Source organism: Plasmopara halstedii (genome assembly GCF_900000015.1).
Source record: "Plasmopara halstedii genome assembly, contig: Scaffold_3060, whole genome shotgun sequence".
Taxonomy (NCBI): Eukaryota; Oomycota; class Peronosporomycetes; order Peronosporales; family Peronosporaceae; genus Plasmopara; species Plasmopara halstedii.
Genome location: NW_020189964.1, coordinates 984,911 through 1,011,940, shown reverse-complemented (window position 1 = coordinate 1,011,940; position 27,030 = coordinate 984,911). Strand labels below are relative to the sequence as shown.

Sequence of the window (27,030 nt, the reverse complement as noted above, 5' to 3'; positions counted from 1 at the left end):
ATGCAATGTTATAGCAGATCGGAACTGCAGATCTCTTCACCACTGATTTATAATTCTTAATTTTGGAGAGGTTTGGGCTAGGTTCTTATTTCTATCAGCGTTGTTAGCCTTCCTGTTTGCACTTCCCTACCTGATGCATCTTGTACAGGATGGAGTGTGTTCTTTCGGCACATTTCGAATGTGCTGTAATTCCTTTTAATCACTGCGATGATCAAGGAGGGTGATAGAGAAACAAAAGAAAATGAGGATACTGTTTTATGTGCACTTTGTGAGCGCAGCATGTACTGCAGAAGTGGTGTCATTAAGGTCAAATCATGTGAGCATATGCGGGCAACTTCAGCCGTACTCCCTGTCAAGCATCGATTTAAATTTTGCTGTTACCGTAACGCCACCAATTTTCCACATCTTTTAAGCATGTACCCAATTAAATTTTTATCAACTATTCCCCTCAGGCTTGTAAGAATATCACTGTTGAGTGCGAAGTATTAGTATAACCAGCAATAAACGAATTTTGAAGAGACCAAAACAATCGGCGTTCGTCAGTATTTGTCCACAGATGAAGCTTCCCGCATCTCAGCAATTACATCCAACGTTGTAACTGAAACGCTTAAGGCCGTATTTGAGACAAAAACCGAACAGAGTCTCACAGCGTGAAACAAACTCGACAACAACTTGAAGAGGTGAAAGGTATCGCTTGCAAACTTGCTAATAACAGAAGTAGCGTAGGACGCCCTGATGATGAAAATCGTGCCCGATGGTCCTTCAATCAGGCATGACATGAACGTAAGTAAATAGTAGATCGGAGTTTATTTTGGAAAGAGGTACGAATGGTTCATTTGGTAAACCGTAGCTTTCGATTGCTGACTCCTGCTTTTGCGTTGTAGTTTTGAGATCCAGTGGCTAAAGGGCAACATTCAGATTGGAAAATCACGGAGGAACGAACTGCGAACTTCGTTTGAGTATAAAGCTTTCTGGGCGATGAACATTGATACTTCGCCAGCTTCAGCATAATTGCAGTCTTGATGTTACAGCTCTGAGTTCATTGAGCAACATGATGCTTAATCTTACTCGGTCTTTTATTGTTTACAAATACCGAGAGAGCGTAACTTCGTAACCTGCTAACAGAATGGCGCTTGATTCTTGCAAAAGATCGTATATCGGACTTCGGTCAACATTCGTGGACGCACTCACACGCTGAGAATATGCATCAAGACATTTAGCCATTTCATTCCAAGCCTGCTTTTCAGCTTGCAAGCTCAGACGGGGATTTTTCAAACAGGGGAATCCCAGCGGAAGTTCTTTCCATGATGGCAACGAATTTGATACAATGTTACTTGAAGATGGTGGGGTGGTAGGCGGCGACAAAACCTGACTATTAGCTCCACGGATTTCTAGCCACTCAATATACTTAGAAGCCGACCAGTTTTTCATTTGATGCGGTAGTTGGAGTTCAGGTGGGGCACGAGAAGTAAGATGGTGCCAAACATTACTCGGGCGGATCTTGTCGATTGTAGAGTCCCGAAGAATCTCGCTATTATCAAGGATGATCATGTGGCGAAAAGCTTGTAGCTCCTCATATGATTTCCCAATATTTTTAAGCGGCGTCACCTTCTCTAGTCTTAGCTCTAACTGTGTCATGTCATCAGCAAGACGCTGCTTTCCGTTCATAGAAAGCGGTCGAAGCAAAGATGCGTGCCGTACAAATACCGAGATAATTCGCTCTACAAAATCTGCCAGACATGTCGTGACAAAATTTGCAGTAGGGAGCCGGCGTAGGTGTTCCTCGTGAACAACAGCAAATGCATTGCAAAATTCATTCATATATTTGGATCCATTTGTGCTTTGCGCTGAGCGATGTCCAGTACTGCGTGATGCGCCCACTGATGTGACCTCTTTTGTAGCAGCACTTTGATTGCCGAAGGACTCATCGTGCATTTTTGCGAGAATACTCTCCAGTATTACAGCGAGTGCTTGAAGGTAGGAGCCTAGCAAGGCATACTTAAGGTCATTAATCATATCACGACTCGGCAATAAATTTGCCGTGCACAAGGCTTTTGCTTTCTTTAATGTAACCACACTTGTTGTGACGAAATCAGCGGCAGAAAGTGCGTGTCCTGCTGCATCTGCTTGACTACCATTAAGTGATGCAGCCGTCTCCATTCGATGTTCGACCTCCTCAAGGGTCTCGTCCAATAAGCTCAGCACATGTATAAGCGCAACGTTATGAGCCTGAGCTGGCGTTCGGCCAAATGACGGCGTCGTCGTTGAAACCGACTTGCCCTGATGCATTATCTTTTCCACATTTGAGCAAAAGAGTTTCACAGCTTTTCGCAATTGTTGAAGTGTACCATTCAGCAGCACGGAATCCTGCCCGGCATGCTCTAACTCCGAAATGATTGATCGCGACAGGGTTTGAATGTCACTACGACCCGGTGGTGATGCGTGGAAGTTAGAGCTTTGAGGAAACATGAGCGTAATTGGGTTCGACATGCGGCGGTACGCACGATCAATATAGGCATCATACAGTGGTGTCATGGAGTTAAGTAGCTGCGATCGCTCGGCCAAGGATCCTGCAATCGGCACCAGCTCTCGCCTTACCAGACTCTTTCCCACGTCAATGTCAGCTTCATTGTCTGTAGTTGGATCGGCAAATAAATCCAAACCTGGAGTCTGCTTTGTCGATGCAAAAAGCTCATTTAAGAGTCGTATGGCTTGCTCACGCATACGAGGGTACTCCGAAACCAGTAAAGATTTAACTGCCGCACTGTAAGAGAGAGTTGATGCGAACAGCTCTTGAACGATTGCACAGGTGACCTCCCAAAATGTAGCGAAAAGAGACGGCTCATCTGGCTCAAGAACCAAATCAAGATACTTCTTACCAGAAGCTGGGTCCGACATCTGAATGAGTACGCGTTGCAAGTTCCAAACTTGTAATGCATAGGTTCGAATGACATCAAAAACATCCTGAACAGCTTTCCATACGTTCGATTTCTGTACTAGGCTTTTTACAGGCTCATTACTTGTGTCCATGCCACTCGAGCTACTATCTGCAGATTGCACTAGCTTATCCTCTGAGATAGCTGCAGTGCACTCCCGCTCTAATTCCTGGATAACATCATTTACTGAGGCTTGAGCTATCGTGGGCAGGTCGCCCAGGTAAAAGACGATCTGAAGTGCGTCACCTATGTCCACTTGGCTTAAGCTATGGATTCCTGCACGCAACGAAGTACGCACCTCGCGTTGCAGATTTATTGTGAGCTGGCGTACAGCCGGGAGTTTTGCTCGCACAACACTTAACATCTCAAAATTCTGGTCTTTGACCAACTGTTCTATTTCTCTAATTGCGAGCGCCACTGACGCCATCTCGTTCTGTCTCGCATCTCCTGCTAGAACTTTCTCCTCGACACTTTTTGTCGATGTCGCATCAGCTTCATTTAGCTCAGACTTCAAGACACGATCAGAAAGATGCTGAAAGCGCAGCACACGCTGCACAATGTCTCCACACTGCTCTACATTACGGTAGCGCTGGATGGTATCCCGCAAATTTTCATGCTGCTCACGCACCTGGGCCTGTAACGAGTGTACCGAATACTTGTATTGGCTCACTGCCTTTCGTACCAGTTCGAATTGATCTTGCAGCTCGTCTACAGAGCTCACTTGCTCGAGCAGCGTGGCATGATGCTCGCCAATATGTTCCGAGATGACACGATCGATGGATTGCACAGCGCTTTCTAGACGTTGTACAAACTTCTCCGATTCGCTAGGCTCGTCTATTTCATCAGCCGATGCCACTAAGCTAGTATTCGAGCTAGCAGAGAGACGTGATGCACCAATGATGTCCGGCGAGGTCGAATCTTGCGCCACAACGGCACTGGCGATAGCGCTTACATTGCAATCAGAGCTTAAAAATACGCTTAACTGTGCTATCGTGACGGTAAATGATGTAGATTACTATCAGTTGATGATTCGAGAGGTAATGAATATCGCCTACCATCGCTCTGAAGTTCGCGGACGACTGCGTCCATTCCTATTAGATACTAGCGTATGAAAATGAAATATCACTCTGAGCAGATAAAGCACATCAAAAAAATATTCTTACTGTTTACGATGTCGCGATTTTAAATTTCCGCAAAATTCGCATAAAAACATCAACATTCTTAATTCCGCATTCCCGGACTGAACTTATAGCTAGATTTCAATGCTGATGAAGGACGCGGGTGCAGGCACCAAGTGCTACGTACCCGACGACACATACGTATGGCTTCCTGCGCAGATATTGCGCGAGGAAAAGAGCTCGAACCCTAAAAAACCCGAAAAAACTATTGTACTGCGCGTATTCCCTCCACCTGGTAATCCCGAAGCTGTCGTAGATGAGGAGCGAGTGCTGGACTTCAACGACTATAAGGTCAAGGCCATGATGAGAAGCTTACAGCTTGAGTCTTTGCCCTATCAAAATGAGAATTTGGGCCTCACGGGAATAGAGGATATGACCGCACTTAATTATCTACATGAGGCTGCCATACTATACAACGTCAAAAAGCGCTTCTTGCAAAAGTTGCCGTATACATACACTGGCGAAATTTGTATCGCCGTGAATCCTTATCAGTGGCTACCAGAGCTTTACACAGAGCAAACACAGGCTCTATACCTCACTAGACCTCGGGACGAATTACCGCCTCATGTGTACGCAACATCCGTAGCGTCGTACAATGATATGAAGCGAAATGGGATGAACCAGTCAATTTTAGTAAGTGGAGAGTCGGGAGCTGGTAAGACGGAAACCACTAAGATTCTGATGAATCATTTAGCTTCAATCGCTGGAGGCTTGAATGACTATACAATTAAGAAGATTATAGAGGTGAATCCACTCCTCGAGTCGTTTGGCAACGCCAAAACTGGGAGAAATGATAATAGCTCTCGATTCGGCAAATTTACTCAGTTGCAATTTGACAATACTGGTATTTTGGTGGGAGCTCGATGTAGAACTTACTTGCTGGAGAAGACTCGTGTTATATCTCACATAGAGACCGAGCGCAATTATCACATCTTCTACCAGTTGTTAGCTGCGAGTGAAAGCAAAGAAAAGTGGCACTTGGATGATGCCAACGAGTGCTACGCGTACACGGGTGCAAATAAGACTCTCCAGATCGAGGGTGTGTCGGACGACAAACATTTTGAGCGCACCAGAACGGCTCTGGGGCTTATTGGAGTCACGGAGGAGCAGCAAGGAGTCCTTTTTGAGGTGCTCGCAGGCATATTGCATCTTGGACAATTGACAATACAGTCTAAAAATAGTAATGAAGAGTCCGAGATTAGACCTGGCGACAAAGCTGCGAAATACGCGACTGAACTTCTTGGCATTTCGGCAGCAGACTTGGAAAAGGCTTTGTGCTCGCGTCAAATTGCAGTCGCTGGAGATGAAGTGACTACCTTTTTGAAGAAAGATCAAGCAGAGGAGTGTATTGGTGCTTTATCTAAGGCCATTTACTCCAAAGTTTTTGATTGGCTAGTCAACATTATCAACACATCTCTCGAGAATGATCAGAAAATGCATCATCACGTGGGAATTCTTGATATCTTCGGCTTTGAGCATTTTAAACTCAATTCTTTCGAGCAATTTTGTATAAATTACGCTAATGAAAAAATTCAGCAGAAGTTTACTCAAGATGTCTTTAAAACAGTGCAAAGTGAGTACGAAGCTGAAGGCATTTTGTGGAGTCACATTGACTTCGCAGATAATCAAGATGTAATCTCTATGATTGAAGACAAGCTTGGAATCATTTCGTTATTAAACGACGAGGTGATGCGTCCGATGGGCAATGATGAAGCTTTGGTTTCTAAGCTTTCAACAATTCACAAAGACGACCAAGATGTCATAGAATTTCCGCGCACATCACGCACACAATTCACGATCAAGCACTATGCAGGAGCAGTTACGTACGAATCATTGGGCTTTCTAGAAAAGCACAAGGACGCTCTCCTTCCTAATTTATCCGAGCTAATGCGAAGTTCGTCTAAACAGTTTTTGAAGGACATGTTCGTCGACAAAACCATCAAGCCAGTCGTTTCACGAAGGAGAAATCACACTAATTCGCGAGGTAGTCGAACTACGCGTGGTGTTTTGACAGTGACGAATGTTGGCACTCAATTTAAAGACAATCTCAACGAGCTCATGACTAGCATCCACCAAACCAAAGTACATTATATCCGATGTATCAAGCCCAACCAAAATAAAAGCCCAACTGAATTGGGTCAAGTAATGGTGGTGTCACAACTTCGTTGTGCTGGTGTAATCGAGGCAATTCGCATTTCTCGTGTAGCATATCCAAACCGCCTGCTGCTAGAGGAAATCGTCGACAAGTTTTGGGTGTTTGATGTGGGGCATCGCAATACAAATATCTCGGTAAAGACTCGCTGCGAAGCTCTGATGGCAAAAATGAATTTTTCTTCTCCCGAGCAGTATCAAATTGGTTTTACACGCATTTACTTTCGCTATGGAATCCTCGAAAAAATGGAGGAAAAGAAGGCTGAGCGGTTGGATGTTCAAGCCCGCAACTTGCAACACTATATGCGGGGGTTTAGCTGCAGACTTCGCTACCTTCGCCAGTTGCGAGCAATTGTAAAGCTGCAGGTAATCTTATTTGCTTTTTTCTGTATCATCAAAACTAAGCACACTGACGTCCAACATGGTTGATCTGTTAATCTGTAGTCTGTTGCTCGATGTGTTATCATGATGCATCATTTTCAGTCGCTTAAAGCCGCAATAATCACACTTCAGGCTCATTGGCGTGGAAGAAAGGGTCGCTGTGTTTGGCTGGAAGCCAGAAAAAACAAAAGTGCGATTATTGTCCAAAAATATGCTCGTTGCTTCATTGAACGGTACGTCCGCTGCTTCTTACTGCACTTGCGTCGCTCATTTGTCTTTGAATGTGTCAAATGACAGCAAACAATTTAAAGATAAACGGAAGGGGGCTGTAAAAATTCAAGCATACCTGCGTATGAAATTCGAGCGACCAAAGTATATCAAAGCTCTGCAGGAGAAGAAACAACAGGCTGATATGAAATACCAATTAAACAAGCTGCAGCAGCGCCTTCATGATGAACAACGTCGAAATGAAGAAGCCAAGAAGGAGATGCTGGTTGCGACCTCTGCTGACAACAGTGAAGGAAGAGGATCGCAATCACCCGGCCAATCGGCTGCTCACGTCTGGATGGCTGATGCTGACGGGATTATTAGCCAGCTCAACGAGGAAGCAAATCGTCTGCGCAAGGAGAATGAAGAACAGAGAGCTTTGACGGCACATCTTAAAAGTGAGGTCGAGAAGCTTAAGTTTGATCAGACTGTGTTGACAGCGAATTTTCAAGTCAAAATTAGCGGTTTCCAAGACACGGTAGGGTTACTGCAATCAAAAGTACAAGCTTGTGACGTTTGCTAACTGTCTCTGATGTTGAATGCGATTAGATCCGCGAGAAGGAGAAAAAACTTGAAACTGTAGAACGCGAGTGCGTCAAGCTTCGTGAGCTTGTGGGCTCTGACTCAGAGGTCTCAAGTCAGAGATTTATCCGCAAAGACCAACGCTCAGCATTTCGAAAATTGGGTTCTAAGAAAGACATTGACGATGGATCTGACAGCGGAGAGGCAGGTCGGGCTTCTACGGCCATGCAAGCAGCACTTGCCCAGAAATCAGCCGAGACGGCGCAGTTTCTCCGGCAATCTGCGCGACGTATGTCTAGTGCAAAGTTGTGGCATACCAGTAGTAGTGGGGATAGTGAAGGAGAAGGGCATTTATCTGGCAGTGAAACGGGCGACTTTCACAATCGCCCATCGCTTCTTCAAGAGGTGAGTGCGGTTGGAGTCGGTGCTATGGAGGTTTTTAAAAGCAGACTCACAGCCGCAAAAGTAAAGTATTATGGAGAAGATGGCACATTGGCTGCATCGCGTCAAACGACTGATCCCAGGAAGACTTTTACTCCAAGAAAGTCGATTAGCTTAGAATCAATGCCGCTTGCTGCAGGATGGGAGATGCGCGTATCGCGCTCGAAGGGCAAAGCGTACTACTGTAATCCGACTTTGCGGATTACACAATGGGATCGTCCATTAGCCGTACTACAAAATGAGCCCGTCCGGCGCGACTCATCAGGTAGCGCTTGATGAATTTTGCTTCAAGTTTTGTTCTCGCCATTATAACATAATCTGTAATGCAGACTTGCCAACAATACCAGATCATACTTGAGAAGCTACAAGTGCAGCCAAATTTGCATACGTGGAGAAGAGCAGTTCCGAATACCTGGGTCAGCAAGCTCATCATATATACGAGATTGTCCTACGCAAGCTGCTCTTTATCACATGCTTTGGCATACATTCGTGTCAATTTGGATATTACAGACTTCAGCAAAGTGAAGCCATCCGTCGTGTTGCTGCGTTCATATTTTGTACTAACCAGAATTGTACATACAAATATAGCAGAAAAAGTCAGAAAGTATCTAATGATACTTTTTATGGACATTACATACTAAATTCGTAAACAATTTGCTCAGCATCTCATTACATTCTTCTATGCGAATAGGGCATTTGCCTATCAAAACATTGCAACCGATCATGTGGTGCAGTGGTATGCTGTTCACTTCAGAACCGGGATGTCCAGGGCTCAATCTCCGGGCTTAATGAATAAAACCCTACAGCACGTGCTTGACATGGCTTACACGGCTCCTATAAAGGGGTGTCGCTCCTAATCATATCAATCAAAACATTGCGCAAAAGTGAACGCCCTACGAGTACACAGTGTGACAGGAACAAGTTTTATTTCTTTGCACCTACCAGGTGCTGTGATACATTTTTAAGTTCCGCCTCCTCGCCGGGCGCGCACTCCATGCTAATTCCCATCAGCAGAGTACTCCGTCGCAAAACTCATACGTCGGGCAAGTTGTTACCAATAAGCACGCCACCATCAGGTAATTTTAGCAATTGTCTCCGGTAATTAATAATTGGTCTAAGATTATCGTAAGCGTCTGCAGGTGTCTAGACCGGGCTCAGCCTAACTGGCATACCGTCACCTATTTAGTGTCATATCAAAGTCGCCATGAGGCTATGTATTTCTTTCGCACTAAAGTACGTCATGTAAATGTGTTTGATCAAAAAGTCGCACATCGCATAACTTATTGGCATATGTATATGCGGGTCTTTCGCTCGAGGCAAAAAACATTGAGCATTAAACGTCGCTCCGAGAGCACTTTTGACCCCTAAAAACATACTACTTCTCACTAGTATCGCTTTTAGATAGACTAGCAGCGGTTCTGTTAACCCGTATATTCCATGACCTCTGAACCTCTGTTTCTAGCACTTTCAACATTTTCGAAGGAAGAACCGCGAAGGAGGCACATCATAGCATCAGAAACACTGCATGTCTTTGTTAACAGCTTAAATTGGTGAGATGCGAAAATTATTTCGACTTATGCCGCGACCCAAATTTCAATTATTCTAAAATTAGTGCCTCAACCTTGTGTACATGAAACCGAAATTGTCAAAGCGGTCAGCAAAAGTACAGGAGCGCACGAATGACTCATTTTTCCACAAGATCGAAGCGTTTGTTGTATCATAATTCGCAGAACATGATGCAATTGATAGATTTTCAGTTGGTGGCACTGTTGATAATCAGTTTTTGCAGCCTCCAAAAGCTTCGATTGAACATTGCTCCAACATTGCTCTATTTCACATGCTCGTCAACCGAAGGGTGTACTTTTTATTAGTTCTGATTCCGCTTCAATTGCTCAAGTGAAACACATCAACTTAATGCCTGGAACTATGAATTACCGTCGTCGTAACCGTTGTCATGGCATCGTTAGTAAATAAATGAACGTAAAATTGCAGATTGCTCAAGTTAAGGAAGTTTAATCTATTGGTGACTTAGATTTGAGATTTTATGCTTTATCCGGCGCTTTTTTTACAAGCCAACTCACTAGACATAGCTTTGATTGTCAAAAAAGATATTTTATTGCTCGCTTAATATTATCTGTGCATGTCCAGCGCTATCATCACACCTGTTGACGAAGACTAATATTCTTTTATTCGTTCATGATAATTCTTTACTGCTGCAAAGGGCTATCTGACTTCGAACTGAATGAAAAATTGGATGGATGCTGAGAAATCGTCGCTGTAGACAGAGTTGTGGGCTTTGGATTGAATGTTGGGACTAAGCTCATTTCACTTTTACCACCTATATCGCTCATCTGCAAGAAGTGCTACCAGGTTATGTGCGAGCGGCATGTATGGTACGATCAGCGATATCCTATGCCTATTTTTTGTGGAAGCTCTTCATCCGGGTGACTCTCGCCCGGAAGGGATTGCTCGAATTCTTGAGACAAAGGCCGAACATGAAGTGGCACGGGCATCAGCGAAGTGTAAGACCGCCGATCCCAAGGCTTTGGCCATCATCGCAAGGATCTCCAGAGGTGATATTAATGCAACACTACTTTCCTGCGCGAAAACAACAAGTTTCCGGTTTTGCCAACTAACACCAAGGTAGCTCAACAGTTGCTGCATAATTGGCCACCTTAGATCTTCTCCGTCGGAATCAGATTTCAGGCATATCCAGCGCACCAGTCCATGATACGAAACGGCTCGAGTCGTGGTTCATTCTGCGCGAATTCATTATAAAACAAGAATTCCCAGTTTTGGAAGAAATTGCATGAATTTGTGGTGGCACAAATGGATCAATAGCTCAAGCTCGATGACTTGTAGTCTCGGCTCGAGGCTGTTGGGGACATTGCAAAGAAAGACGAACGTCTAGTTGTCTTGTTGGATAGCATTTCCGTTCAAGTATTGGCTGACAACGAGCGCTAGACGTAAACTCGTTTTTTTATTGCTCTACATTGCAAGACAATCCAGTTATCTTTGGTGATTCGTCAGTCGACATCTAGTTTTTTCGTGGCCGAGTACGTTTGCTGCACTATAAGCGATATGGCTGCGAGATCTCAAGGAATAATGCCGTATGACCGTGGTCCATGTCGACAATACGGAAGACATTGCGATAGCCAATGACCAGATACTAGTCTCAAGCGAAGTACATAAATCTACGCTAACAATTCGTTCTTAACGCATTTACGATGGTCACGTACGTACTAACTTCCGATTACCTCGCTGACTTCATTTTGCCATCTATTTATGATAACTCAGAGATGGCGATTTAAATTTAAAAGTGTGTGTAACACTGGCGCAAGCGCCAGGCGCACATGTCGCAGCTCATCATCTGTTATCATGCCTCGTCTCTTGTATCAGGGTTTATCTGACTAGTCACTGCAAACAAGGTCTAGTAGATTTTAGAATATTCAAACAAATTGAATACTGCGAATTAGTCGCTGGGGACAGAGTTGTGGGCTTTAAACGGCATGTTGAGATTGAATCCATTTTCATTGCTGATCTATATTGCTTATCTACAAGAAGTGCTATCACTTAAATGGCTACTATCTATGATTTGAAAACAAATGGTTTAAACTAACAAAAGACCAGTGTCATGTCGTAATGTTTCAAATCTCAATTCACAACATCTGCATTAGTGCAAGTTCGTCAGTTTGGAATTTATTAAAAGAAAATGGGTGCCGAGCACGTCCCATGGCTTCCCGCTCTCATGTGCTTCCTGCAATATTCCATATTAATCACGTTTGGCCATTTGCGCGATATCGCGGCCCGCATCTCCGGAATCTCGCGTTATCATTCCGATAAAACACGCTCTGGATTGGCTAAGTTGCTTATTGCTTGGGAAAGTTTTTACACTCGCCGTCTATACCATCGCGTTCAGGACGTTTTTAATCGTCCAGTTGCTAGTGCACCAGGCGCTCACATCGACCTTATCAAGCGCGAATCAATCGATGAGAACAAGACATTTGTGCACTTGAACGAGCCACCACAACATTGCTTGAATTTTGGTTCCTACAACTATCTCGGCTTTGCCGATGATTGGATGCATACGTGCAGTCGCGAGGTATTTGCTGCAATTGATCAGTTTGCATTAGCCTCGACTGTACCTCCAATGGAGTTTGGCACTACATCGGTGCATATTGCACTGGAAAAGGCCGTAGCTAAATTTATTGGTAAAGAGGCTGCAATTGTGTACAATATGGGCTACGCCACCAATGCAACGAGTATTCCAGCACTTATGGGCAAAGGAACACTCATTTTAAGTGATGCATTGAATCACACTTCAATAGTGAATGGAGCTCGTGCATCAGGTGCGACTGTAGGTGTCTTTCGACACAATGATCCGAAACACCTGGAAAAGGTCTTGCGTCTTAAGATTGCAGAAGGTCAACCTCGTACGCACCGCGCATGGAAGAAAGTCATGGTCATGGTTGAAGGAATTTACTCAATGGAAGGCGAGATTGTACGCCTTCGCGAGATAGTTGACGTGTCGAAGAAATATAAAGCCTATATTTATGTGGACGAAGCCCACAGTATTGGTGCTTTGGGTCGAAATGGCCGTGGTATTTGCGAATATGCCGGTGTGGATCCAAGTGAAGTGGATATATTAATGGGTACGTTTACAAAGAGCTTTGGTGGTATGGGTGGATACATCGCTGCATCGAAGGAGATAATTTACTTCATTCGTAGCTCAAGCGCCGGGGCAGTCTATGCGACGAGTTTGTCACCTATCATCGCACAGCAGATACTGACAGCCTTGAATATTATTGCGGGTTTCGATGGCACGGATACAGGACGTAAGAAGTTGGACTCACTTCGTGAAAACAGCAACTACTTTCGACAAAAGTTGATCAACATGGGTGTCATAGCACTTGGTGACTTTGACTCACCTGTAATTCCGGTGATGCTTTACCACATGTCGAAAGTTGGAGAGTACTCTCGTGAATGCTTGAAACGCAATTTGGCGGTTGTGACGGTGGGTTTTCCGGCCACGCCGCTGCTTCTTTCTCGTGTACGTTTCTGTGTCTCTGCTGCTCACACAAAGCAGGATATGGACGAAGCGCTCAAGATTATTGCAGAAGTGAGTGAGATTTGCCACGTTCGCTATCGCAATTACACTTGTGGGTGAAAGCTTATTGAAAATGATCAATGGTGCATGCTGTAGTATAGTTGACAATGAGTAAAATACATCGCTAGAAAAATCGGTGACAAACACTTGACCTCTTTAATTTCACGCATCGGCTACTTCAATTGTTGGGTCTGTCGTGTCTACTTACTTCACAACCTTCTAAAACTAATCGCATGTCTGCTCCTCCACTTTGGTAGGTTCAATCTTGACAGGATTGGCATTCTCGAATTTAACGTCTGGTCCTTGATGAGGAGGAGACTTTGTGAGCCATTCGCCTTGGGAATCTCCAAGAAGTTCGATGACTGCAGATGAAAGGTCCATAGGCTGACGATTTGGACCGGCTGTCAAGGCAAAATCGCGGAGCAGCACGGATAACTCTTTCTCATCTTTTAGCAGTGCGGCTAATTGGGGCACCGGTAGTTTCTGAAGGAGCAATGGGAAAGATGCTGGTTGAATTAGTACTGAACACTTCACAAAGCCTTTCCATAAAGCATCCTCCATTTCCCACACTCTTCTGTCTATAAGAATACTGAGAAGAGATGCCATATCGCTCTGTAGAGTTGGGTACGCTGTGACGCTGAGAATGAGGGTGCGAAGAGAAAGTCGAGAGATATTCTCCTCTTGAATCAAAACTCGACATACGTGAAGAAGTACGTCTGATGGGAATGCATGGCGATGTTCCACGCAGAAGTTGATAGCGTTAATTACTTTTTTCTGCATACTTGGTTCTGTCTTAAGATCCACATGATGCAGCGCCACTAACAAATCAATTGGAGCTACTGCTTGTGGAGGCATTGCTTCTAATAATCGCGTAATAGCGACTGACAGCCGAGCTTGCGGTAACGATAGTATTTGAGGCAATAATGGGAACAAAATCTCACCACGGATACTAGGTAGAACTGGAATGAGTACTGAGACGGAATCAGGGATGTGTTCATGATTGTGGTACAACTCCAATATTTGTTGATTAAGTACGTCAACTGCCAACGAACTTGAATCATTGGGACGTCCGCGTAGCGACAGAATTTGAATTATGTGGCAAACCAAACCAAGAGCATTGGCCTCGAATCCGTGAAGTTGAGCAACAACATTCACACTTCCACGTTGCTTCAAATGTTTAATAAGCTTTTCAATAGCACGAAAAATCACTTGGCGTACAGCTTCAGATGCGTACGCATACGCTGCAACGACATAGGATAGCAACGATGGTTTTTTCGCACATAAAGCGAGGTAAAGTTCCAATCGCCGCAATATTTCCGCTTCGCTATCCAAGACCCTCGACAAATTCATTTCAGCCAAGATTGTATCTGCGTACGCTTGTAGCTCATCATAATTGTCCTTCTCAACAAGCGTAATTCGTTGCACTTGCTCCTGTAACCACTTTTGTTTGGGATTCACTGGATCAGCACACTTAAGCTTACTGCAGTGTTCACCTTCGTTCGAAGCCCCGGCAGATTCAAGCATTGCCTTATCCTCCACTTTCATATTGATATCGTTAGACTTTTCCGCTTCCCGTAACGAGTTAACAAACTTGATAGCATATTCTTCAATAATAGTTTTAAAAGCGCTGACGCCGTACAGCTGATTAGCGACACATCGAATTGTAGAATTGCGATAGTGTTCGTCTGTATGGCAAGTAAAACGCAATAAAAGTAACAGACACGGTGTCTGACATGCCTTTCGTTCCTTGCATAAGTCACGAAACAAAGTGATACCAAGAACGATTCCAGATTTCTCACTAAATAGCGACGTCACAAGGCGAAGAATGTCTACCGGAATCCAGGGCAATTGCGCCATTAGACTACTAAACAGCTTTTTGTCAGCGGAGGAAGACATGTTCACCTTCTTCAGCAAAGCGCCAAAGAAATAGCTCACAGACGACCGATAAATTTGACAGTCAATGTGGCTAGGTACTCTAAATGTACTCTCGGTTGTTGTTTCGTTTAGATAGGTCATAGTACGAATGTACTCCTGACAAAACAAATTTATTGCCAGCGTTGATCGCACAGCATAATCACCTAGCACAAAGTCTAGAATCTTTTGAAAGACAAATGGCAATTTCGGCTGAGCACTCAAAGCATCTGACATCGTTTGTTGGTCGGTATTCGTGCCAAGATCCCAAAATCTTGACGCAAGGCGACATACGACGCCTTCACGCAGTGCTTCGTCTCCCCGAATTTTTACTCCATACTCGTTTTCTAAGATTCGGACAAACGCATCCGTAGCCATTTCCTGTTGCCACGCTTTAGTCTCGACCTTCAAATGCACTTGAACTACATTATCTTTTGAAACCGACACAAGCGGCTCAGCGATCGTAGCAGCGTGTTTCGAAATCCAGTCACTCACTTCTTCAATAGCGGTGTCGTCAAAAATTGGTACAAGTGCTGGTTGTTCCTTGTGCTGCGTCTGCAATCTCGGATCACGTCGAACTCGCGGATCTCGCATCCGCTTCATACTTTTCTCAATGGCGAGAGCTGAGGAAGGAGTGGCAAGTTTTGACAAAAGTGTAGACATTCGCGCTTTTAAAGCACTGGGTACAAGCTCCAACTGCACATTTGGCGGTGCAGGGGACGGCATCGCAGACGAAAAGCTTTCCAGTACTAAATTAGCCACTTCGACAGCGTGCATGTTGACAATAGCATCGTGCGTCACCTTTTCTTTAGATGTCGAAACTGTTGCGGACGTCGATAAATCCACACGTCTGCGCTTAGCAAGGGCATTGGCACTCTCTACACGTTCCGTAATCGACTGCGCTGCAGTGCGCTTACCGATCCTGGCCCTACGCAATGAAGCCTCTGTAGGTGCGTTAGTATATCGTCTCCGCTGCTCTTTATTTTTGCTAATTGCAGCAAAGGCACGCTGAGACGCTCCAACAGCAATCAAAATGTCCGTCACATCATCTGCAAACGGCTGCGCAGCTGGATGGCTCAACAACTTCACTAAATTAGCGATCAAAGTTTTTTGTATTGTGGCATCTTCCGCTCCTGGCGTTGCCACTGTATTTGAAAGAGATATAAGCTTTGGCAATATGTGTTGTATATACTGCGGTCGCACGGCCGCTATTAACGACAGCGAATTGACTGCTACACTGAGTTCACGTCTCATCAATGTGGGCTTAGCGTCTGATACAGTGCCGACGATTTCACACAGCCTTTGCAATAAAAACACTCCGAATTCCTCCAGCTGTGTCTTGATTAAAATCGTCTGCTTTTCATAAGTTAATTGATCCAAGCTGCAAGCATTGGGCTGTACATTGGATCGCATGGGATCTCGGTATGTCGATGCATCCTGTGCCGTGCTTAGAAGCATAACGCTACTTTCTATCATCTTCCAAGCCTTCAACCAGACCAAAGAGCTTCGACTACTGTTTTCTTTTTCTGGCAAAACAGCCACGACGTCAGCCGCTGCTTCAATGCAACGCATCGTGGCGTCCCAACAGCTCTTTGACTCTGTATCCAAGCTATTTTCGCTACTCTCCGCTCGAAGTACGATCTGGTAGCTTGAGTGAAGATTGCAAAGCGCTAGGTGCAGTGCCAACACTACATTTTTCTCGCTCGAGTAACTAAGCAGCAACACAGTGTGGCACACCTCATAGAGTCCAGTCAGAAGTGCAGACGCTGCATTCACCGCCTCGCTTGACATCATGTTGGGTGTAGTAACAGCTGCTGACACTTCTTGTGCCATGAGCTGCATAATTGCTGCCACTAGTGTCGCGTTCTGCAGCTGTGCGAGTTGACCGAGCAATGGTCGTATGCTGCGCAGTATACGACGCTCTTGTCCCGACGGGTCACGATGTGTAACAATCTCCTGCACATGGCGAAATAGATCCATTTGCTCTGCATTGCTGTGTGCACCTTGTACCTTTTCTAACAGCGTTGTCACCTCTTGCTGCGCGCCATCCATGATCCACTGCGTTTCCCCGCGACTACTTTATCCGAGTTTGGCTCCCACCCCGATAAAAAGTGATCGCTCTGTTTTACTAGTGCCCTGTCCAGCCACAAGGTGCATATAATAGCGATTTTTGCCACAATATACTGAAAGTTTAGACAGTTTTTATAGGACAAACCAGCGGGTTGGATTTTCAACTCTTTGATGAAAATGGCGAGCGCAGCGCTGGGAAATCAGCCGTTGGTGATCGACAATGGTAGTGGACTTATGAAGGCAGGCTTTGCAGGAGGAGAGACACCACAAGTGGTGTTTCCATCTTTTGTTGGAACCACTAAACACACGCGTATGATGCCTGGTGGTGCGTATGAGGGCGGCGATGTGTTCGTAGGCAACCGGGTGCAACAGCACCGTGGATTGTTTAAGATTCAATACGCAATGGAACATGGTGTCATCACGGACTGGAATAGCATGCATCGCATTTGGCAGCACGTCTATTCCAAGGATATGCTGAATGTACAAAGCGAAGATCATCCAGTGCTGCTTACCGAGGCGCCTTTGAATCCTGTGGCCAACCGCCAGCGTGCCGGCGAAGTATTTTTCGAGACATTTAATGTACCATCTCTCTTTGTCTCTCCACAGGCTGTACTGAGTCTTTACGCGTCGGGTCGTACCACGGGTGTTGTATTAGACGTAGGGGATGGCGTAACCCATGTGGTTCCTGTTTACGAGGGCTTTACGCTACCTCACGCAATCACAAGAATGGACATCGCTGGTCGGGACGTTACTCGTCACTTGCAGCTGCTACTGCGTCGGGCAGGTTATAACTTTCAGACGTCAGCTGAGAGGGAGGTAGTGCGGGAGATTAAAGAGAAACTGTGCTATGTAGCTTTTAACCCTACCAAAGAAGAGCAACTTGAAGCAGAAAAATTGGCGCTTGCAGTCAAGGATATGCTAAGTGCCAAATCCGAGCCATCTACGACATCAGGAGATAGTACATCGGCGTATTTCTTACCAGACGGCACGCTGCTCAATGTTAGTTTCTTCCTTTTTGGTGGTGAGTCGATATGAGAGCCTATTCGAACTTGTGTGCTATTTTGCTGTCTGTAGATTGGTCCTGAGCGTTTCCGTGCACCGGAAGTGCTATTTCGACCAGAAATTATCGGATCGGAAGCACGAGGTGTGCACGAGTGCCTTGTACAAGCCATTATGAAGTCGGATTTGGATTTAAGAACGACACTTTTCTCGCAAATTATTCTCTCAGGAGGCTCGACACTTTTTCCAGGCTTTGGTGATCGATTGCTCGCAGAAGTACGCAAGAAAGCGCCGAAAGATATCAAAATTCGGATTTCAGCGCCGCCCACACGAATCCACTCTACATGGATCGGTGGCTCTATTTTGGCTTCACTAGCAACATTTAAGAACATGTGGATTACCAAGACTGAGTACGAAGAATACGGTGCTTCCATCCTGCATCGCAAGACTCTGTAATCAGAAGAGCACCATTGAAATTACAGAGAAGCTAACGATCGACGATAAAGGAGGGATTTCATAATACAATTTGAGTCTTGTAGATGGGTCAATTTCATTTTGTCAAAACTATTGCGGTTTCTTAACATTCACGCTCACCACGACTCGCTATTATTTTTGATGACTTACACTAGTAGCTTACAAGGCGCTGACCATCAAGCCTCTTCGCGCCGCATGTCGCTTCTCCTCCTCTTGTTTTTGTTTTAAGACAATGACAGCGACACCCCAAAAAATGACACCCCAAACAAGCCAAAGGACGGCAAAGAGCAGCACATTTCGAAGACCAACATGGTCTTCTGCACAAGCTGGATTAAGCCCTGCCTCACCATCAATCTCAACGGTGCCACAATCAGGCGCCCATGCATCCTTGATCGCACCCAGAATGATCGGAGATGGCACGTCTCCTAAAGCATGGATTACTAGTGTATTTGCTGCAACCGCCATTGATCGACGCGACTCTGGAAAGAGTTCAAGTATGGCAATCGTCTCGGGAACGGTGAGAGCACACATGCAGAACAAACAGAGGGTAAGAAAGATTAAGCATATCACTTTAAGGCTGGTAAATGCCACCATCACAAGCCCAAACGCGACCGCGGCCACCATGAAATAAAACAGTGCTTTAACCGAGATCACGCAGCGACGTCCGATTTCATCAGGTTTCTTTTTTGCCAAGTAGTCGACTAGAATGCCACCCAGTGGCGTACCGATAGTACCAGTGATAGCCACAAGACCACCAAAGATAAGTGACACGGTTGTCTCATCCTCAAAAAGTCGTAATCCGATGAAAATCGCTGGACTAAAGGTACTCATAGCCGCTAGAGAGAATGTATAGGCTGCATGTCCAAGAATAATTAGCATGAATGGCCAGCACGTAAAGATGGCCCACCATTCTTCGAGAAAAGATGGCTTTTCCAAGGGTTGACTGCGGTCTTGATCTTCCCAAAACACTGTTGTTCGTGCCTTCTCCTCGTCGTCAGGAGTGTTTGGCACTATCGCCACCGAGCTTTGCTTGTGCTCGATTTCATCTCGCTCCACAATATGGGCCGGAATCTGATTGAGCTCATCTGGCACAATGGTAAGACAGCAGACGATAAATCCAATCATGATAATGCCTTCCACAAAATAGGCCCCTGCCCAGCCGCAACCCGAGCTGGCGAAAATAGATCCATAGATGTATCCAACAGCGGTACCTACAGTAATGGAAGCCAGGTAAATGCCAAGATACAGCGAGCGCTTTGCCGGTGGTGCGTGTCGATTAATAAAGGGTGTCGCTGTACACTGGAATGAAGCTTCGCCGACTCCACTAACAAGGCGCCCAATGATTAGTACGTAATAGCTCTGAGAGGCCTGAGCCACGCCACAGATGGCCACGGCCACCACCCAAACAGTCATACCCAATGCAATGATGCGAAAAGGTCGATGCGTTAGTGCAAAGTAGCCAAATACGATGGAAAAGATCGAATAGCTGGCGATAAATGCAGAAGTTAGTAGGCCAAAGTACACGGACTGGCGCAAAACGCTCACATCTAAGGTGTTCGTAATAAAATGATTAAACTTTTCCGGGGCTCCCGGAATGATGCCGCGATCAATGTAATTAAGCAAATTGATACAGCATAGTAGCACAATAGCGCCTTGCTTCCCAACCTGGTACATAATGCACGTTCTGGGCTTGTGCTCAATACTTAATAACGGTCGTGACAAAAGCCACGCGGTCTCAGGAACGTCGTCTTCCAAGTGTGCGGTTAAGAAAGAGTTGGTGGTATAGAGACCGTACGTCGAGACTTGAAAAGTGGGCATGTCTTCGCCCCCGATCAGTTCCACGGCTGTAAAATTTTCTCTGATACATTCGGAGCCAAAAACCGTACTTTGGGAGAGAATCTTACTTAAAGGATATCCGCAAAGCAGTCCCATAGAAAGGCTTTTGGACATTTCATATAAATTAAAGCTCATTGCACTAGAGTTTAAGTAAAACTCAAGTGCTGAACAAGAGCCGTATGGTCGACTTGCGAGACTCATGGTTGATGGTGTATACTAACTCATGCATTTAAGAGAAGGTATAGAAAATTCAGCTGGTGATAGCCAATCTAGTCATTTAAATAACTGGACGAAGGTTTTTGGTTATTCAATTCGTTTGAAAAATATCATGTCGTATTTTACTTGAATACAATTTATCGGGAGATTTCAGCTTTGTAAGACGAGACCGATTGGTGGAAGAAAAGGGAAGTAATTTAGATCATTTTAAATATATTTGCAGGTATGAATTTGAGCAAGAAACCTCCGGAACCGCCGTCAAACAAGCACGTTAGAATCAAATTGGCAAACTTGTAAAATTACGAAGCTTTATATGGCGCGACGACTCGGACAAATTAATTGAAGTTACAGCAAGTAGCTTTCTGGGTAGGTGAACGGCCGTTTACAGTATTGAAGACTTGCACTATAGAAATAATCCGGTATAAGTACGGTCTTCGTATCGAAGACTTGTTTGAGTCTTCGATCTTTTATGCAGTATAAGATCTTGAACGCTGTCAATAGCTATATTTCAGACTCAGTGCTACTTATTTGTTAAATTATTTTAAATTCTTACTATTCAACCTTCAAATCTTAAACCATTGTTCAGTATTGTCTAAGTACAACCTCTACGTTGCTGTGCAATCGTAAGTATGTACGTATTGTATAAATTTGTGCAATCGTGCTAATTTTACTAAACTGTTCTGCATTATATATGTAGAAGTTACAAAGTATACAGGTTCGTGGTACATGCGGGTTAAAAGCTTCGAGTCAATATATTGTTATTACGGGTGTAGAGATAAGGTCATATTTAGTAAATACCTCGACCAAGATACAAACCACTTGAGCCAGGTGTACGTAATTTTTTTTCTTAACTCTTGTAATAGCACAGCAACCTAGGGTACTATAAAATTTGGAGGCTCTCAGTGCAACCCACAGGGGTAGCATACGAACCCAGCATCAGTGGGTTTGTTGTCGTGAACTTTTTGATTAAAAGCTTGATTGGTGCGAGGTGAACGGCGACGCTGTTGCACTTGTAGTCAACTACACTGCCGAGTCGTGAAAGTACTACATCGCCAGTGAGGATGAAACACAAAATATTCAATCGCCTACCACAGACACGCATGCAAGACATTGGTGGCTTATGGTCAGCAACTGACAATCGCTTTCCTGGAGCCCTTTGCCAGCTATATGAAATCGCCAAAGAACACCTTTAGAAGCGCCTCAACCAGGCGTCGGAAGTACCGACAATGGCCCCCACAACCAGACCTCAAGTATTGACCGTCTAGCCTTTTGAGGGGAATCTGCGACGCTTATCATTCTATATGAAAAATAGGTAGATTAATCACGTTCTCGACTATGCTCTAGACAAGGAAGTAAGGACTTTCAGAATGGAAGCCGGGAGCGATAATGATGTTTATTATTTACTCGGGGGTGGTATTTCTGACAAGTGAAGATTTGAAGCGACAAGCTTGCATCGCCTGATTCGACGTATCTGGCAAGCTACGAGTTCTTGTCCATCAGTCAAGGAAAATGAAAAGTGAACAGCTCATATCTCTAATGTCGTCAGATCCTTCGTGATGTGCGATTGTAGTGGCCATTTTCTTAGAGGTCACTGAACCTGCCCATATGGCACGGAGACCTTCCGCAGCCGTATCCGACTTCATGTAGGAAAGCAGTGTCTTATTGAATGCAGAGTCCAACTTCGGGGCTGTGAGGCTTAGATGGGATACCGGGATTAGAAGTTTCATGAGCGCGCCCGAGTCCTCAGCACTGATGAGGAATTAGTCCCATGCAGCGCTGCAGACATATCATATGTGAATATATAAGAGGCCTACCGTCTTCGCTCGTATTGAGGGCCTAGGATGGATAGGCTCAATTGAAATAATATGAAAACGACAGGTACGAGGCAAGGAAACACTTAGTCCGGTTTCATTGTTCCTTTGGAGGTCGTAGACCACAAGATACAACCCTAAAATTAGATAATCAGCATGAGTTAGGTGGGGCTCGGAGTACAGGTATGGTGGCTATTTTAATCAATGCCTTGGTTCGTGAAGCCATTCAATGCCTGATAGCTACAGGAGTACCTGTGTAAGACACGCAGCTGGTGAAAATACTTTGCAACGCGAAGAATTTAAATATGGATACAGTATCCGCAAGTGAAAGTTTTTGAAATTGTCTTGACCCTTCAGGTACAATTTAAGGTATTTGACATCTAAAAGGGTTATCTTAACCTGTTGGACTCGATCGCATCACAAAAATGGCGTAGACAAACGCATTGAACCATGGATTGACTAAAAGTCGGAAATGAAGTGAGTCATGTAATTCAATCCACTAAACTTTGGACCCCCTACCAAGAAGCAGAAGCGCTTTTGGCGCGGTCGCAAAGTAACGATAGCTCTTGTGCAGGGCATGGGGTCATCCACACTGACTAGCAGACGATGTGCTCAGCGTCTGGAGAATACACCTGGAAGCAAATGCCATTGTGAGTCACGCTCACTGGGTGAATCTCAGGAAAGCGGTCATATATAGCCTCCTGGGTCTGTCCTTTTCAAGACGGGAAAAGATGTACTCCCAAATGGTACATCGTGTGGTGCAGTGAACCACAGCCGCGAATTCGTGTCTCCTGTGCCATGAGCTGAAGCGTAAGTACTTGTTTCCATAGCGGTTGCATGCAAAAAAATCAAAACTATGAGCTTCCGAATCGGTCGTTTGGTATCGATGAAAACGTCAATTCCATCGCCCAGCATAAAAGAGATCGTTATCGAGGACTCGCTTGGCACTAATTGCGAGGTATGGGATAGGTATTTCTGATGATTCTGCTGACTATTCTAATTTTTTATACGCGTGTTGCTCCTGGAACGAAAATTGCGCCATGACATTGATGTGATGCCTCATAAAACATTGACTCATAAGAAATACAGTGACGTCGTTGATGGTTTTTTGCCCAAGGCACATAGCGGTTTCAAGTCAGAAAGTTTATCTGCTCGTTTAAAGTCGACTTTTCTTGCCAGAAATATTAACGGCAAGTAGTGAATTGTATGTGCTTTTGGTCAGCTAGTGGCAGTCATAGTTATAATGCAAGCGCCAATTTATCGGAATGATATGCTGAAGAACAGCATGGTCGGTCGCACTGAGTTGAGAGCTCTTGACCATATCGCTTGTTTTTAAGAGACAATTATTTCTCTCACTGCAGTAATCACTCCGATTGAGATGCTTTTGGAGTGACTGATCCTGTAATTGGGCTGTATAAAGCACCAGCGACCCTCAATTGTCTGGTGGTTTATCATTTCAGATCATTTTGCGCTTATCAACAAATCTACTTGGAAGGTGTAGTTGTGTAACTTACGGGAATAATATTATCTACTTACAGATGATGCTTAAGAGCATTTGCTTTAATAAGATGTTTCTCTATATGAACAAGACTACGTTTAAGGTATAGAAATGTTTTCATTGGAAAGCCCGACCATTTCGTAACGGAAGAAAGCGACCAGAGTAAAATGGCTTGTGCTTTTGTCACAAAGGGATTTTAACTTAACCTGACCAACTACTCGCTCGAGAATAAAGCAATCAATAATGACATGACACGGCTCACTTTCGATATGTCAAATAGGACTGGTGCAGCAAAAGGTTCGATCGCTAGGGCCGAAAAAAAATAATGCGTGATCGTTTTTGACTCTTCCAAATTTGGCTCGGCAGTTGGATATTTGTAGCAAGGTGCTACTTGCAAAAAAGTAACTTTCTGCGAATTGAAAGGGGCGCCTGCTTGGATCTAGACCGTTTGTGATGAATCAAAATAACTTGTCGCTGCACACAGCGGCGTTGTCTCTATCTATCTTGCAATGAATGGCAATATGATCATTCTTTCAATCAGGTATATCTTATAGCATATGCCGGGTCAGCAGAAGGTGAAGACGAATGCGATTTCGCGTCGCCACAACCATATTCGTTGCTTGTCAAGATGGAGGTAATCAATGAGGCGGTACGTACAGCGTACGAGTTAGAAACGACATTAGCTGTGAAAAAGCTATCATACCGTATTTCTTGTGGCGCTAACTGCACCGCCATTTAGTATATGTATTACAGCACTGGTTATTTCTATACATAACGTATGGTCTGCTTTTTTCAGCACGTAAAAATGAGTAAGAACATATGTGCGTACGTGAGGAACAAGTCGACGGCTTAAAGCGTTGCCACATGTTTTGGAGCTGCAGATAGATCTGTTAGTTCCATCAGAGTGTTGCCAGTCCATGAGTATGAGATTATTGCTGATTCTTCGGAAGCCGTGCCGGTCATTATTGTCGTTGTGGGCCGCTTAAGGAAGATGACTTATCTTGCTACTGTCCGCAACACCGTAATCAAAAAGGATACGGCCTAGCTTCTTCTTGACGAAGCCTTCCGGCAACATGGTTTGCCGGTATTCAATATTATTTATCCAGTTCAGCGCTTTTCCGCAGTGTTTTGTGATTTTTTAAGTTTATAGGTATCAGATAGATCATGTTCACCGCCAATTATTCACAGAGAGATGGCAAGATGGAGCGTTTAGATATGGCAGTGTAACTCTTATAAACACATCGCGAGACAACAGTGGTATTTCGATCAACATGTGAGTAATCGAAAACGTTCTTTATGTCAATATAATTCTAATTTCAACATTTTTACATGATTTTGTTTGCCCCTTGGGTATTTTGAAATCGCTACGAAGTATCATATACTCATTGAGGTAGCTGGCGTAATCATTTGGCTCGCTAATGCGAAAGCAAGTCTTGGTCTCAATAAAATTGAGCGTCATGAATTTAATCGGTGACGCTATATCTGATGGCGAAGATGTGTAAAAACAACACGTCGAGGACAGGTGCAGGTGAAGCTCACTTGAATATCTAGAGAGAAGGGCATTGTTCAACGTTGTCAACCTTACTAAACATGCAGCGTCTGCGATAAAAAGGTATAATTTGCTGCCACGACATCGAGCCGTTCACGGTCGTACCTTTAGCATCTCGAGGATAATAGAAGCATGACTTGTGTCCTACGTGGGTAGTCCGAGGTCATGTCGTGATGCTGCAGTGACGAGGCAGTTACATGCAATATGCTCTGTTGCAGACTGCTCCGAATCTCTATCATCCTTTTTGTGTAGACCTTTCTTAGCTTGAGATCAGCAACAGGCTTTGAATCGCTGTGGGCTCATAGAGCGAACCCGTGACTCGGCGAGTGTATCGAAATAATGTTCCTTAAAAATATTTTGGTCGTTCGGCAAGACTCCCGAAAGATTTGACAGCCATCATAGCCGAAAGAGCCCACGAGAGCTTGCCGGAAGAAAGCCTTCCTTTATTGTCAATGTTCGATGAGCAAAGGCTGGTCCACTCTTACGTGAAGCGGCTATTTCGGCGCGTCTGCGAATGATGTATGCAGTATTTGGTGAATCGGAAGAAGAAATTACTGTAACGGTACTATTTAGTAAATTAGTAGCAGGATCTGCGACGTCAGTGCAGCATATATCTTGGTGCATTCTCGGCTGCTGTCTCTCCTGGAAAAGATGTAGATGCGCCAGTCGAAGTACAACTCCCATCTGCAAGTGAGAGCCGCCCTACTTGCAAGTTTGATACTTTGTCAAAAGCTGGAACAGCTATCTCACGGAAATTAGCTTGGCTGCTAGCAGCAATATATTGAGGAACTGAACTTCCACTTGATTATTGCGCGATGCTTTTACTTTGCAAAGCCAAGTATCACTACACACGCTAGTCAGACGTCTGTTTTACTGGTGCCTGCAGTTGGTGATACATATTGTTTTTCCTCCCATATCCTGCAAATATGACCCGGTACCCTTAGGCAATTCTTGCTAGTGCTCCGCACCTTAGGTCTTAGTCTTAGTGGTTGATGAATTTTATACGCGCTGCTGAATTGATCGCCTGTTGGTGTCAAATAACGCTGACGATGCGACCTTCTTGTTGTCGCTTTGTTCTTGGTGAAAGCTGAAGGCCCACGCGCACAGGTTTAGAATGGCTTTTTCCCAGCACGTCGAGCAGATACGAATGATTGGAGACCATAGAAATGACGCGATTAATCGGCACGATTCAGTGTGGTAATTGCACTTGCGAACGAGTAAACTGGGATGTTTTAATTATATATGTGTCCAGCTCATTAATGACAATCTCGACATCGTCGCGAGCTTTGAGACAGAATGTCACAACTCGGCATAACGAGGGAGTCAGTCCCGAAACCATGGCTTGTGCAATGTGAAGGCGAATCGAATTTTGCGTTACACACTTGGCTAGCTACTGTATGACCTGAGGTGACGTCAGATCTGGACTCGGCGTGTTGCGTGGTTGTTCCGACTGGATAATATCTCTGGCTTCTCTCCGAGTATATTAGACTCTAGGGTGTCGACCTTTAGGATCGCGGCCATTTTAAAAGTCTGCGCGTTATGTGATGCAAAACCCCGGCGGAAAGCTATCATAGTGACGGAAGGAAACAAGGTACGCACTGAATGAATGTAAACGTACATCTTTCGCTTCCGTGTAGCTGCAAGAACAATATTGTACAATTATACGAAATACGCATCCTTCTT

The 27,030-nt window shown here is 44.6% G+C and overlaps 8 protein-coding genes across 8 annotated transcripts; 4 read left to right on the top strand and 4 right to left on the bottom strand.

Annotated features, from left to right (window-relative positions):
- Positions 1 to 1,083: 1,083 nt before the first annotated feature.
- On the bottom strand, positions 1,084 to 4,025 carry PHALS_06724 (conserved oligomeric golgi complex subunit 5-like; the record flags this gene model as incomplete). The annotated part of the gene is made up of 2 exons (XM_024720065.1): positions 1,084 to 3,923; positions 3,992 to 4,025. The coding sequence occupies 2 exons, from the start codon at positions 4,023 to 4,025 to the stop codon at positions 1,084 to 1,086; spliced, it is 2,874 nt and encodes a 957-aa protein (XP_024585302.1).
- Positions 4,026 to 4,198: 173 nt separating this feature from the next.
- On the top strand, positions 4,199 to 8,234 carry PHALS_06723 (myosin-like protein; the record flags this gene model as incomplete). The annotated part of the gene is made up of 5 exons (XM_024720064.1): positions 4,199 to 6,631; positions 6,710 to 6,879; positions 6,944 to 7,391; positions 7,463 to 8,141; positions 8,206 to 8,234. The coding sequence occupies 5 exons, from the start codon at positions 4,199 to 4,201 to the stop codon at positions 8,232 to 8,234; spliced, it is 3,759 nt and encodes a 1,252-aa protein (XP_024585301.1).
- Positions 8,235 to 9,522: 1,288 nt separating this feature from the next.
- PHALS_15184 (uncharacterized protein) lies at positions 9,523 to 11,147 on the top strand. Its single transcript, XM_036407234.1, has one exon. It carries the CDS (start codon positions 10,182 to 10,184, stop codon positions 10,521 to 10,523), a length of 342 nt encoding a protein of 113 aa, XP_036263478.1. The 5' UTR covers positions 9,523 to 10,181; the 3' UTR covers positions 10,524 to 11,147.
- Positions 11,148 to 11,588: 441 nt separating this feature from the next.
- PHALS_06722 (serine palmitoyltransferase) lies at positions 11,589 to 13,043 on the top strand (the record flags this gene model as incomplete). The annotated part of the gene is made up of 1 exon (XM_024720062.1): positions 11,589 to 13,043. One exon carries the CDS (start codon positions 11,589 to 11,591, stop codon positions 13,041 to 13,043), a length of 1,455 nt encoding a protein of 484 aa, XP_024585299.1.
- A 17-nt stretch (positions 13,044 to 13,060) lies between these two features.
- On the bottom strand, positions 13,061 to 16,946 carry PHALS_06721 (mRNA cleavage and polyadenylation factor II complex, subunit PTA1; the record flags this gene model as incomplete). The annotated part of the gene is made up of 3 exons (XM_024720061.1): positions 13,061 to 13,073; positions 13,136 to 13,156; positions 13,210 to 16,946. The coding sequence occupies 3 exons, from the start codon at positions 16,944 to 16,946 to the stop codon at positions 13,061 to 13,063; spliced, it is 3,771 nt and encodes a 1,256-aa protein (XP_024585298.1).
- A 195-nt stretch (positions 16,947 to 17,141) lies between these two features.
- Positions 17,142 to 18,419, top strand: PHALS_06720 (alpha-centractin; the record flags this gene model as incomplete). The annotated part of the gene is made up of 2 exons (XM_024720060.1): positions 17,142 to 17,963; positions 18,039 to 18,419. 2 exons carry the CDS (start codon positions 17,142 to 17,144, stop codon positions 18,417 to 18,419), a joined length of 1,203 nt encoding a protein of 400 aa, XP_024585297.1.
- Positions 18,420 to 18,596: 177 nt separating this feature from the next.
- On the bottom strand, positions 18,597 to 20,474 carry PHALS_06719 (major facilitator superfamily; the record flags this gene model as incomplete). The annotated part of the gene is made up of 1 exon (XM_024720059.1): positions 18,597 to 20,474. One exon carries the CDS (start codon positions 20,472 to 20,474, stop codon positions 18,597 to 18,599), a length of 1,878 nt encoding a protein of 625 aa, XP_024585296.1.
- A 5,132-nt stretch (positions 20,475 to 25,606) lies between these two features.
- On the bottom strand, positions 25,607 to 26,031 carry PHALS_06718 (uncharacterized protein; the record flags this gene model as incomplete). Its single annotated transcript, XM_024720058.1, has 2 exons — positions 25,607 to 25,692; positions 25,764 to 26,031. The coding sequence occupies 2 exons, from the start codon at positions 26,029 to 26,031 to the stop codon at positions 25,607 to 25,609; spliced, it is 354 nt and encodes a 117-aa protein (XP_024585295.1).
- Positions 26,032 to 27,030: the final 999 nt, after the last annotated feature.

Excerpts from the sequence above, each read along its gene's own strand:
- PHALS_15184 (XM_036407234.1), top strand. The coding sequence starts at position 10,182 with ATGTTGGGACTAAGCTCATTTCACTTTTACCACCTATATCGCTCATCT.